General features: G+C 43.1%; 1 protein-coding gene across 3 annotated transcripts in view; it reads right to left on the bottom strand.

Moving 5' to 3' along the window:
* Positions 1–693: 693 nt before the first annotated feature.
* Positions 694–12,848, bottom strand: part of UNC80 (unc-80 homolog, NALCN channel complex subunit) — a gene marked incomplete at both ends in the record, with an annotated part of 125,727 nt that continues 113,572 nt past the window's right edge. For 2 of the 3 annotated variants that reach the window (XM_079538944.1, XM_079538943.1), the window contains 6 exons: positions 694–957; positions 1,752–1,963; positions 3,088–3,199; positions 3,638–3,719; positions 9,335–9,391; positions 11,421–11,559. In XM_079538944.1, coding sequence (XP_079395070.1) covers positions 694–957; positions 1,752–1,963; positions 3,088–3,199; positions 3,638–3,719; positions 9,335–9,391; positions 11,421–11,559 — 866 coding nt within the window. The remainder of the gene's footprint in view (positions 958–1,751; positions 1,964–3,087; positions 3,200–3,637; positions 3,720–9,334; positions 9,392–11,420; positions 11,560–12,848) is intronic. The other variant, XM_079538945.1, reaches the window with a different exon arrangement.

Here is a 12,848-nt window from a genome sequence, read left to right as displayed (position 1 = left end):
CAGCACGTGCATTCCTTTCTATGGTATGCACTGTATTTGGTTTTACAGAGCAAATATTTTTGTAGCAGGAGGGCAGCATCTTACAGAGTGGAATGACACCAACAGATAAAAGTAAACTCAACCAATGCCTGCAGTGCCAAAGAAATCAAAAAGAAAACTGCCTAATTGCTCCACGGTGCTTATCGTTGCTCTGCAAGTAAGAAACAATGGTCCCAGGCTTGTGAAAGTCAAGCTTTAGATTGGTACTTTTTGTCAGCGTTTTCACTGTTGCTACCAAGCTGTAAAAGCCTGGCATCCAGCTACTGCATAACCAGCCCTCTTCTCAACACAGCTACAAAAATAAATCTCAAAGAGGTCTCTCACTCTCTTTCCTTGCACAGTACCTCAGCCTGCTCACCCAGAGAGGCTGCCTATCACAGTGCACGGCTGCCACATCAGGGCTTTGTGGACCACACACATTTGCCCACACACCCGTACCCTGAGAATTTTGTACAAATTCTCTGCTCCTACCATCTTGCCCTGGATATAAATAGATTCCTCATACAGAACTTTGCCAGTCTATAGCAACGGGCTGTTAGCTCTATTCTGCTTTTGGACAATAAAGTGCTCTTAATTAGTTACCAGTTACCGGGGAACTCAAAGGAGAAGGTACAGTTTTCTCTTCCTCCTCCCACTCCTGTACCTCCCCAAGAGTTAAACATGAGATTCATCCAGGTCGACGTCCGTCTCCCCAAGCTCCACATGTGTGAAGCTGAAGTGAGTGGCCAGCAAGGGGTTTTCCATCCCGTTGTCCTCACTGATGTGAAGGACCGTGTCCCCGTGCTGCAGCAAGCTGGTGGTCTCCAGGCCAGCGTAGTCCTCGGTGTCAGAGAGCTGTGTGGGCGGCGTGCTCTGTGCTGTGGCTGGCCGGGACTCCACGCTCTCCTCTTTCTCCTTCTCAGCAGAAAGTGCCTCGCTCTGCAGGAGAGGAGAGCCAGTAGTTAGGCTCAGAGAAAGAGGGAGAGGGCAAGAAAAAAGAGCAAGAGAACATTTGGGAAATATTTTCTTATTGTGAACTACTGTTTTGCCAATTAAGGGGCCAGGTAATTGCAGATTTTAAGTCCCTAACGTTCTACCCTTCTGGTGAATCAAATTTGTAGCAATAACCAGAAAAGTTGCCTGCTTTCAGTTTTTAACTCTTTGCCGTTTCATTGTTACGTATATCTTCAACAAGAGCTTCTTATACACATTCATGGCGAAGGCCATACACCCAAAAGACGTGAGATGTCTGGGTGCATAAAGATCTCAGTGTCACAGTGCAGTCTCAGCGTGTTGAAATGGTGATCATGATTATCTCTGCACTGGGCTCAGTGGTGTCCAACACAGAGAGGTTGAGCTAAGCTCCTTTTGAAACATGATGCTGTTGACACAAACCCCCCTGAGTTTTTGCAAGAATCCTTCCTGAAGGACTCATTGCTCATAGAACGAGGTGCAAAGACCAGTCAAAATCTCACACAGCTCCACAGGGACTTGTGGGTCTGATGCGAAGATATAAAGAGAAGAAACAGGGATTTGCAAACTAAGAATCGTTGCAAAGGTAGAGAGGTGAGGGGTTGATAAAATTCAGCCTAAAAAAAAGCCAGTCTTTACTCATCAGCAGGTTTTCATCATACGGCTGTAGTACAGCTTTATCTATCTGCCCTGCAACTTAACTTGTTGAGGCTGAGACGAAGCAGCAGGCACACACACGATAAAACTGTCGGACATGCTACCTGGCCAGCGGTCTGGCTATGGAGATCAGCTACAACGACGGCAGGTGAGGACGTCAGCACGGGTTTACTTGGTGCTTCCTGCTTGCTGCTCTCCTGGGGGCTGCTGTGGCTGCAGCCCTGCTGCTGGGCAGCTGAAGCTGGGGATTTGGCTGGGGATGGTGGTGTTGCCTCCGGCTGGGCTTCAGTGAAAGTCACCGAACGCTTCTGCTCCGCTGAGAGGTGCAAAGCCCAGAAAATTGAATATTAAGATGCTGTAATTTGGGAAGGAAAACAGAACAAAAGCAAACAGCATCCCTAGAGTTTTTACAAGCAGGACAGGATTCCTGATTCATTCCATCTTTATAAGCTGTCTAAATGGCATCCAATTTAAAAGCCTTTTATTCGTAGGCTTCCTCTCAAGCCATAGCAAGAGTCATGGTTCTTCTGAAGACTACTGACCCTACCTGTCTTTGTCATGGCTTGATGAGCCACCCAAGACATCTTCCCATCCCTGAATGTAGTGTATTGGATTCCCATGTAGGGCATAAATATAGAAGAAAGTTGCCCGAGGCTTTGCAGGAAATTTGAGAAAAGAAAGAGAGGAGCTGACTGCCTCTCATCCTGCCACTGACTGAGTCCACTACCGGGACTAAAACTCAACCATGAAACTAATAGCCTTGCTCTCACCCTTCGTTATTCCATGAGAAGTTATATGTTCCAAACATCTCCAGCAGCACTGTTAGCCCAACAGTCCTGGCTGAGCAATTAGAAGCCCGGGAAGTTCTCAATAGACCTTTGCACTTCCACGTGTTTCCTCCCAAGTTAATTGCTCACTTCAGATGTGCAGAATGCAGCTACCTGTTCTGCTCGACAGTGCTGACTCGTATTCATTTTCATATACAGCCCTTAAAACTCTGAACTGCAAAGCTTCCAAATGGTGGAAATTTTCTTTCTTCCACTCTCACTAGCATTTTCAAAATAGGCACACCTGGAGGTTTTGGACAAGCAATGGAGGACACCTGTACCCTAAATTCTCCACAACTTTAAGAAACATGATCATTGTCCAGTCCAGCTTCACCTTGCTGGCTTTTGGAGAAGCCATTCAACCATAGCTGATAGGATAGTCCACTTGCTAAAAAAAAGAATAAGCCTGGTGATGCTTCCCTGTAGTAACATTTCCCAGCCCTTACCAAATGGAACTGAACATAACGATGGCACTCTTATTTCTGCAAGGCAGCTGAAAACTGCTTACATACCCTTCAAATATACTAACTTTTCCTTTGATCTAGAGCAACAACCAAGTATTTTCCACTTTAGCATATGAAGTGCTGGTTCTGAACATGCAGTACAGCCCTACCACTCGGTTTTGGTTTTGGCTGGATGCTCCGCCGAGTGGTTGAAAGTCGAGCTCCGTGGCGGCTGCGAGGCTCAGTCTGAGTTTTCTGACGTGACAGCAGTGGTCGTCGAAGCTAGATATTGGAAGAAAGAGCCATGTTAGGCTTAGGTGCATTCATATAACACACAACTTCACCCCTGCAGAAAGGATACAGATACATATTTTAATGTTTCTGTGTCTCAGACATCTCCTTCATATTAAAACTTCTGTGGTTTGTCTTTTCAGTTTCGCTGTCAAATGCAGTCAGTGCACTTTGAGTAACATAATTTGAGTTTGAAAACAACCTAACCAACCAATAAAAACAACAAAAACCTGCAAAGGAAAGATTCAGGGAGTTCAATATGAAGTACAGCTTCTTTTGGAGGGTTCGTCAGGTCTCGCAGCTACAAATTGGCAGTACTTGCTAACTCAACTAGAGTATCACAAGTTACGTACAAGGAATATGTCACATCCAGAAATCATTTCAGAACAGAGACAGACTAGAAAAAACAACCCAGGCCTGTTCACTCACCTGCCTTAGACCTCTCTTCCGCCCCAGGGGTTGCTGCAGAAGGAGGTTCTGCTGCCCTGGCTCACTCTGCACGCTTGCCACCCTGTTGGATACCAACAGCAGTAGGTCAAGCACAGAAGCAACATGTCTAACCAGCAGGAATCCTGGCAATTGTGACTAAAATAAATAAATAGATAGATCAACCACTAATGGCACGGTCACTTCAAAGAGCACATACTGTCTTTGAAGGATGGTGGGAACGTGTCTGTTGGGTTTTGGCTTCCAAGGCTTAGGAGAGGGTGGGAGGTGGAGTCATGGCATTCAGGACTTGGCCACGCACAGGTAGCATCCGACTATAAATAACTGCAAATTTCAGTTTTCAGTCATTGATTGATGCATCCCACTGAGCAACACTCACTTTTCTCCATCCTTTGCCACATGGGCTTCAGCAACAAAGGCAAGAATATCAGTATCAGCTTCCTAGTTCTAAAACCTTCTTGTTTGCTTTTCATTTTTTTCACAATGTTGTAAAAGCTTTTTTTTTTTTTTTTTCCTCCCAGAGGGACTCCACAGCCTCATCACAATTTTGTCATCTGGTTTTAATTCCAATTTGAGTCAACAAACAAAAAACAAACACAAAGTGACAAAGGATCTATTCACATAATGGATGCATGAGTTATGTGAACAAGGCCCCACACTCAACACTTGCAGCCTTGAGTCTCTGTGGCTAACAGATGAAAAATACAAGTGAACATAAAATTCATATATACATAAAAGCGCACATTTTTAGTTTTTATATCTTGGCACAGAACAATCTTTAGCAATAAAACAGACTCGGCTACATACCATCTCCTTCTACTATTCAACTGATCATTAAATCTACTTCCTATAAGAATTCCACCCTCCCCTCATTTTTATCAAGTACTGCATTCCTCCCAACAGTTAAAAGTTGGTCATTTAGCAGGCAGCGGTCACAAAACGTAATAGCTGAACAAACTATGTCTGAAAGGCATATGGTTACAGTAGCAGCTAACGCTTAGATGGACTTCCTTTAAATCAGGCAGCTGCTTATCTGGGAGAGGCTGGAATCCACTGAGCCACAAGTCCTATTTAGCAACCTCCAGCTATAGCTGGTGTGCACTGTCGAAGATTCGGTATTACAATCCGTCTTGCTTTAGGCCTGCCTTCATCTAAAGGAAAGCAACTTTTTTTTCTCTAGATGTTTTCCCTGGATCTTCCCTAGAGGAGCTCAGTACCACCACCAGAGTGAAGGTTTACTATTTGACCTAATTTGAGCAGAGGAAAAAGACAAACCTAAGGTTTGACATGGTCAGACAAGAAGTCATGGAGGATGTCTGTGGAAAGGCTCAAGAAGTTCTGTCTCCTAAACAGCTCGCTCGTCCCTTTGGCAGAAGTCATTGCTCTGTGTAAGTTTGGTAGAACAGAACACGGGAGCTTTCCGGCTGCTTCAGGTCAAAGTCTGGTTAACTGAGCTGAAAGTCCTTTTCCTTGCTCCCTTATCAGTTTAAACTGAAGCCAGACTTTGCACTAAACTGTATGCGTTTCCAAAAGCTTCGTGGTGAGACAGCTGGCAACTTCAGGAGAGAGACACTACCTGCAGCCCCTGAAGCTGTTTCTCTTCTCATTGACCGCAACTCCATAACCCCAGCCATGCCTGCGGCAATCTCACCACAGCTGTGGTGGTTTGGAAAAAAGGAAAAGCTTCTGCAAGCTCAAAGCCAGAACAAACAAAGATACATTTCAGTCCTTTTCTCCCTCAGACAGCTCCTCCAAATGAGATCACCAGCCTCTGGAACATATTTTCCAGCTTTTACGTAGGGTATTGACACGATTTACATACAAAGCATCCTAAACACCATGCAAACACGCATATGAATAAGCGGAGTCCTCAGTTACTTCCTGTGAGCAGGACTGTGTTCTTGTTCTTATTAAATCAAAGAAACTACGCTTAAATTGGCCTTTTGATTTGTGCTCCAGACTATCAGAATTTACAGCTTGTAGAAATTTCCTAATCTTCTGCCTCTAGAGTTACACAAAAACTTATTCCACTGACTTTTAAGAAGTTTTAAGGGTAATTGCCAGTATGGGACCTAAATAAGAATTGGCTAGAGAAGCCCTTGAAAGAAAATTTTTCTATTGGACTAGCTTCTGAGAATACTGTTAAAATGTCTGATGAAGGAGCAGCAGCTCTTAAGTTAGATGAGTGAGGAGACATACCTGTCTGTAGCAGGAAGACTACAGTTATTCAGTACAAAACGCTGTTTATAGTGGTGAGACAAAATCACTTCACATGCATCATGAAAACTACTTTGAAAAGGTCATTAGATAAAGAGAGCATGTCGACCACATGAGGGCACAGAGGTTATACATGAAGAGAAAAATGACTCCCATGGAGTAACCTGAGCAGTGAAGACAGACAATAGAGAGGTGAGCAACAGAAAGGCTGGATTTCTTGTCTTCCTGCTAGAGTCTGGGATTTTCAGCCTCTCTAATATCGTAAGTGAAATGAGTTTAGTGCTGGTGTATGTTTATTTCCAGTGCTGAATCATTACGCTAATTGACATAATTCAGGATGATCTTATGAGCTGAAATTGCAGATAATTACTGAAGGCAAATGTTGGGTTGGAGAGCAGCACAGTTTTGCAGAGCTGTCTGCACACAGCACAGTCCTGATGTGGCTCTGCTCTTTTGCCTTTTGTCCCCAAATTTTGAAGAGGAGAAGGGAGGGAGGGGGAGAGTCAAAAAGACCACAAATTTCAGATGCAGCTTTTCACTTTGTGTGGGTCTGTTTTCACATCAAAGCAAGCTCAGCTGATCGTATTTCCATGAAAATGAACGTGGCAGATAGATTGTTGACTCTGCCTCAGCCTTCCCTCCTCTCCTGTCTCTCCTTGTTTACCAGAGCTGACCAGGAGCACACTGTTTTTCAGGCAGCCTGTGGGACCCAATCAAAGAACACTAAATCAAATGGCGGTTCAGCTGACAGTACCTTTCCCTCCTATGGCAACGTGATCAATAAGGAGGGTTTTGCTGCACAACGTACATCAGATTTATTTGGGAATAACAAAACTGAAAAATTTCCTGCCCGTCACAAAGATGCTCTGTCACTCCCTGAGTAACTGTCAGAGTTTTTATCCTTGCAGCAATGTTGCTTCCATTTCATAGTTACGGCAGAGACAGGGGAGCAAAAGATCAGACAAACCCAGCTTCATGGAAGCGTGCCACCAGCACTGCAAGAAATGACAGCCAGTCACACAGTGGGGGTTAAAACAAACTTTGTCACACGGGTAATTAATAAGTGATGTTCATAAATTACAAGAAACCATGCAGCCAAAAAAAAAAAAAAAAAAAAAAAGATGAAAGAGGAAAATAAAACAAAGGAGGCAAGGAGTTTAAAGGTCTGCTAAAAAGCTGTACATGCTTGCCAAGCCACTGCGGTAGGATTTACACACTACGACCCAAGACATCCGAGTGAGGAGGGTCAGTGGACAAAGACCAGTGGAAAATGTAGATAAAGTCCAGCTCTTGTATTCCCAGACACATGGTGCTGGTGTTAGATTTGCTATGCTTGCCCTGACAATATGAATTTGCTTTCATCTTCCCTGTCAGGTACCATGAAGGTACGGTAGGCATAGCTATAAACATTAACAGACAATGCCTTTGTGCAACAGATTTCCATTACAGTGAGTTCTCATTTTTCCTCCTTTCCTGATTTGGGGGAAATGTGCTCTCCTCTGATTACAAACACAACGGCTCATGATGCTGGGTGCAAACGTTCCTCAGCCCTGCAGCCCATGCTATCTGTTTACTTCTGAGCACTTAAATGCCATTCCCTTCTGTCTTCCCTGCTATTCTGCATAGCTGGCTATAACTGCTATAGAACAAAGGGAAACAGACTTTACTCGTTCTTCTATTTGTCACTATTTATTTAATTTATTTAAAACTCCTACTCTCTATAAGGGTTTAACGTCCATGTGATTTATTTCTTTGTGTCAGTTACGATTAAATTCGGATCTTCAATTCAGAAGGCAATCCTCAACAGTTGCCACTGCCTTCCAATCAGAGTTACGTGAGAAAAACTGAAGCCTACTTTATTGAAAGCTAATGTTCCTAAATGTAAAAACACATTTATTCTATCCTGTGATCCCCATAGCACAATAATCTCCTACAGTCTGCTTCATTACTTCTGTGCTTTAGAGGAGGAATCCAATTTGCAAATTTAACAGTGCATTTGAAATGACTTTTCTTGCTCACAGAAATGTAATCTAGCTTTTTAATATGAGCTTGCAGTATTTCCTTGTCCTCTTTATTTCTAAGGTTTTGCAGCCCTGATGCCTGCTCCTTGAAAGTAAATACTGATCTCCACAGAAGTGACTCCCAAATACGTCTGTTCAGATCTTCATCCAAGAAAGCCCTGTACCACAGAGCAGGGTGGAAGATACATTGTCCAGCAAGATCTGGTGTGACAAATTACTAAGAACCCGCTGTACAGTTGATTATATTTCAGGGTTCAAAATAAATTACTGCTTTTGAACTCATCTGTTGATTCAGTTGTCTCACGTTGCTCGGCCCAGTCACCATTATTAGAAGTGGCTCCCACTTAACAAGATCAAAACATTTCAAACTCAACACTGACACAGCCTGGTATCAGGTTGTGAAAGCTCTAACTCAGATATGGACCTTCTTTTCTCATCTTCCACAGCTGAGGTGAGCCCCAAAAAGCTGCTACCGGCATGTAAAATCTAAGTAACTAAATAAAAACCGTTCACACCAATGCCTCTCGGTGCATCTACATCTTCAGCTGGTGCGGCCAAGTAATGAAGTGGCGTGTCTTCTACCCTGCAGCCAACGTAAGGGGTCTTGTTCTTCTGGAAAGAAAGAGAGATGCTCTTGGGCCTCATGAGAGCTCCCTGACCTTGTGAGGACGGGCTGAGAGGTGTGAGCAGAGACCGTAAGGATGACTAGCACAGCCAAGGTGGGAGTTAAAGGTGCAGACCTCCCTTCTAGGCTCACTCCTGATGCATTTGACAGGCACGGCCCTATCAGTGCTTGCACACAAACTCCCCTGTCCACAGGAAATGCTAAACAGCTTGGCCCAAACTCCAGCTCAGCTGGGGCAATTTTCCAATATATGGAATAATAGTGTTCGCCTGCAAAGCTTTCTAAAACCACCATTTGAGAAGTGCAAATACTGAGAATTACCGTGGAGATCCACAGAGAACTATGTTCCACAGGAGTGATTGTAATTTAGTTTTATTAGTGAATGTTAAAGAACACAGCTCGATATTAGTATTAAATCTTTTGTGGTGACAGCATTGTGAGATGAATGGAAAAACAGATGTCTCTGTTTTATGTAAGCCTCCAGATTAATATTTATAGCAGGCTACAGCTAATACCATGTGGATAATCTTTCTCATGCCTTCACAAAATTGCTAAATAAGGGGAAACCCCCCTGCTAGCCAGACAGATCACTATTTCACTTGCCATTTCTCCTTCCCCTTAACTTCCTCAAAGTTTGGCAATCAAAGCTGAAAACTGAAGGTGATTTGCTACACCTTTGACTCGCAGGCCTGAATATCAATGAGCCACAAGAGACAGAGATGGAAGAGCAACAGAAGGTGAGGGGAAGAGACAAAGGTTGGAAACAGTCTGTTTCCCAGCACACACACTGACAGACAGGTAGTGTTAACACTGTACCTAGAGAGGCTGCCCTCAGTGGCCAGGCTCGGGGAGTCATCGAGGACATTAGGTTCACTGCAGGAGGGGCAGGGAGATTAAAAATTTAGGGAAAGAAAATGCAAAAAAAGCATGCGATCGTCTCTGTTTTCAAGGGAAAAAATATCAACGGAATAGAAAAAATAAAAAAGGACGGTAACATTAATTGGTCTCGCAGGCTCAGCAGCACATATATGACTCAGAGGAGCTGGAAGAATATCTGATAACAGGAGCAGTCTTCAGAGGGAGCTTACGCTACATGGAGACTTCTACATCTCAGGTATGAATCGAGGAGCTGAGGGATTCCAAAGGATGTGTTTCCACTGCTAATAAGGGCAAGGAACTATTTTCTAAGCCATTTTTCTGTGGTGTTTTCATTTATTTTAGTTCCATTTACTTCCAGCTTCATAGAAAGCTTTTTTTTCGGTGTTTTTTTCGCCCTTCCCCACGAGCCAGTTCTTCTGGGTGAAAGGAAAGGCTAATCTGTTTCCCAGGAACTACAGACCACTCTTATTCAGGTACAACTGTATGGAAAAACATCTGCAAAGCAAGATCTTGTAGTGCAATGAAACTGTAAGTAAACAGCTGGAGTGATCCTGGCAAACCAGGAAGCAATCGCATCACTTTTCTACACTTCAGCCATTCATGGACAAGCAGCCTTCTCTGCCTGTCGGGAAAATGTGAAAGAAAAAAAGCAGTGTGCTGGGTTACCAGCAGGAAAGCAATAATAACATTACTTAGCATTAATTAGTTTACATTCGTGAGGCAGTCTGAAAGCCCAGAGACCACCTCTGACTAAAAAGGGTGAGATTGTTGGCTATGGCTGTACCTGTTGAGCTTGTACTTTCCCTGTTCAGATGAAAAATGATTCTCCTAGCACACCAGTAAACCAAAAGTAGAGAGTAAGGCTCATTTGTAACTGAAATTACAATCTTTCTTTTTCTTCCTCAGAATCACCATGACTCGGGATTGCACAAAGCAAACACTGCTGCCAGTCAGCTGTGACTCGTATGAAGTTTACGCGTTCAGGATTGTCATGAGGGACTGGGGACAGTGCAGTCCTGCACGTTAATTTTTTAAGAAACAAAGGGCTTGAATCAATTGGGTTCAAAAGTCAAACAAGTTCCTGTAAGTGAAAAATCCCAGATAAAATCTGTGCAACTCCTCTCTTGTAAATCACCTCTCCTATCTCTGCTGGTATGTACGACAGCTCTTACTTTTCCTTCATGTATCAAGGTTATTTCTTTGCTTCCAAACAAGACAGGGAGGGAACAATATTATTTGACTTTCTATGGCTGGTCAAGAGATAATGCAGAATTTACTGTTTAGAGGCTCAAAGGAAGTAGCATAAATTTATCTATCCATTGAAAGGTATCTTTAGATAACTATGTCACAGAAAAAGAGAACAGTAAGTATTATTCACTTTGAACAACAGTCACGTTTAAAGCAAAACTCCTCTCAATGCTTTCTAGGGATGCACATTTCCCAGTTTTCTCTCTTTCTCACCACTCCACGTTAATCAGGAATAAGGCATTCAAGGGTATTCTCATCAGCAAGAGCACTTCTGGTTTTAAACAGTGTTAAGTCTCATCTTTGAGCTTGACGTTCAGTGCCTGAGATGAGATAGTTACTATCCTAGAAAGGATAATGTCTGGATAGAAGAAAACTGTGTAAGTAAAACAGGCTACTTCTGCTCCCTGTCCAGCTCTGGGGATTCCTCCCCCACTACCTATACAGATCGTGTACAATGCTGTGGTTCAGTGCAGAAACCAGGAATCCCATCTTCTATTTTTGATATCTACTGTAGTAGCAGAGGGAAATAACTGCTGGAAGTTACCAAAACTGCTTAAGTGATGACAGCTTGTTCTTCTGGAACTTATACAACGCCAGTCATCCTGGATAATCATTATTTCCAAGCCAGTCCAATACTATTTCAGGATGAATAGATTTATCATCACTATGCATGTGATGATTCTCCTATCTTACATCCCTGAGTTACACATAATATGCCTGCACCACTTCTGCTCTCATGAATATAATGGGAAAGGTGAAAAGCTCACGTTGTTACCTTTGGCTGGGCAACATGCCCACCTCAGCCTGAGGTGCAGACATGCTGGAGAGATGGCTGGAGAACCTCCTCCTCCCAATGGCACCCATAAGGTATGCTTCCTGTTCACTTACCACACTGGGCATGCTCAAGGAGTCATCTAGAAAGAAAGATAATAAAAAGAAAAAAGAACACGAAAGGAAAGAAAACAACTCCCCAAAACACCACCTCTACATTTACACTGGTCAAATGATAATAGGATGCCAGTGGTGTGCCCAGCACTTACTTACCATGATCCTAAGTCTGCAATTTTGAATATTTCCATTGGATTTTACAATCATGGTTCAGAAAGACACAGGTATAAAACCCTGCAGGATGAGGAACATAGCGTACATGGGGCAGGGATTTATGTCTGCTTTCAGCTTACACAGCTTTCAGGAAAATGTGTTTTGAGAACTCTGTTTCCTTAAAGCTTAATCCTGTGATTAAAGAATTGTTCAGTCAATTTCTGTCATAAATGTTGTAACTGGCCATGTTACAGTATGAATAAATGGCTGCTACCAGTACAGCAAAGCACTGTTACAAAAGATAAAACACATAACAAAGCAAAATGCAGGGCTGACAGCCTTTAACACCCCTTGGGACATGCATTTTAAATGTCACCAAAAAATTGGATAAATTGACTCAAGCACATCAAACTGCAGCTGAGCTATGCAGACAGTTGGATTGCATTCAGGGCTGCTTGAGATTTTCAGTGCTGTTTCAAATTACATAAAGTATCTGGAAAGAAAGGACTCTGCTGTGGTTTTTACCACAACAACTTCTAATGATAAATAAACAAAACACAGGGGAGGCTTGGTGTCATTTTTCCTTTTCTTTTTGACCTTGTCCAATTTTGATTTATTGAAATATTATATGGCAGCATTAAGCCAAAGCAGAGCTGAGGTAACAGCGCCACAAGAAACAGGAAGATAGCCTTCCCCATTCCACAAAGCAGCTCACAACTATTCAGAGGCTGATAAGTGTTTGTCACAGTGTGTAACAGAGCAATGTATGGGCAGCACAATGCTATCCACACAGGTGGATTGTGCAATGGTTAGTAACGAGCCCAGCCGAAATAAAATTGGGCTGTGACTGAGAAGTTTCAGTCTAAGTGCTCTTTCTCCAAAGGCAATTCTGCTGTAACTGCACTGGCCTGTTTTGTTTTGTTTTGTTTTTTTTTCAGCCTTTTTTTCCCTTTTGCTTAACATCTTTCGGGAAAAATCAGCAGTCCTCAAATAAAAAAGCAAAGTGCTTGAGTTCCAAGGCATTATGGCAACCAACCGCTGTGGCACCAGAAGACAACATCCCTGCTAAAGAAGGGGGAAGCTCAAGCCTGATGACATAGAAGCAGATTTTTCTACCCTGGTTTTCAATTATGGACAACTCAGAAGCAGATGGACAGCTCAG

Source organism: Tetrao urogallus (assembly GCF_951394365.1).
Source record: "Tetrao urogallus genome assembly, chromosome: 8".
Lineage (NCBI taxonomy): Eukaryota > Metazoa > Chordata > Aves > Galliformes > Phasianidae > Tetrao > Tetrao urogallus.
This window is presented reverse-complemented; position numbering and strand designations above follow the sequence as displayed.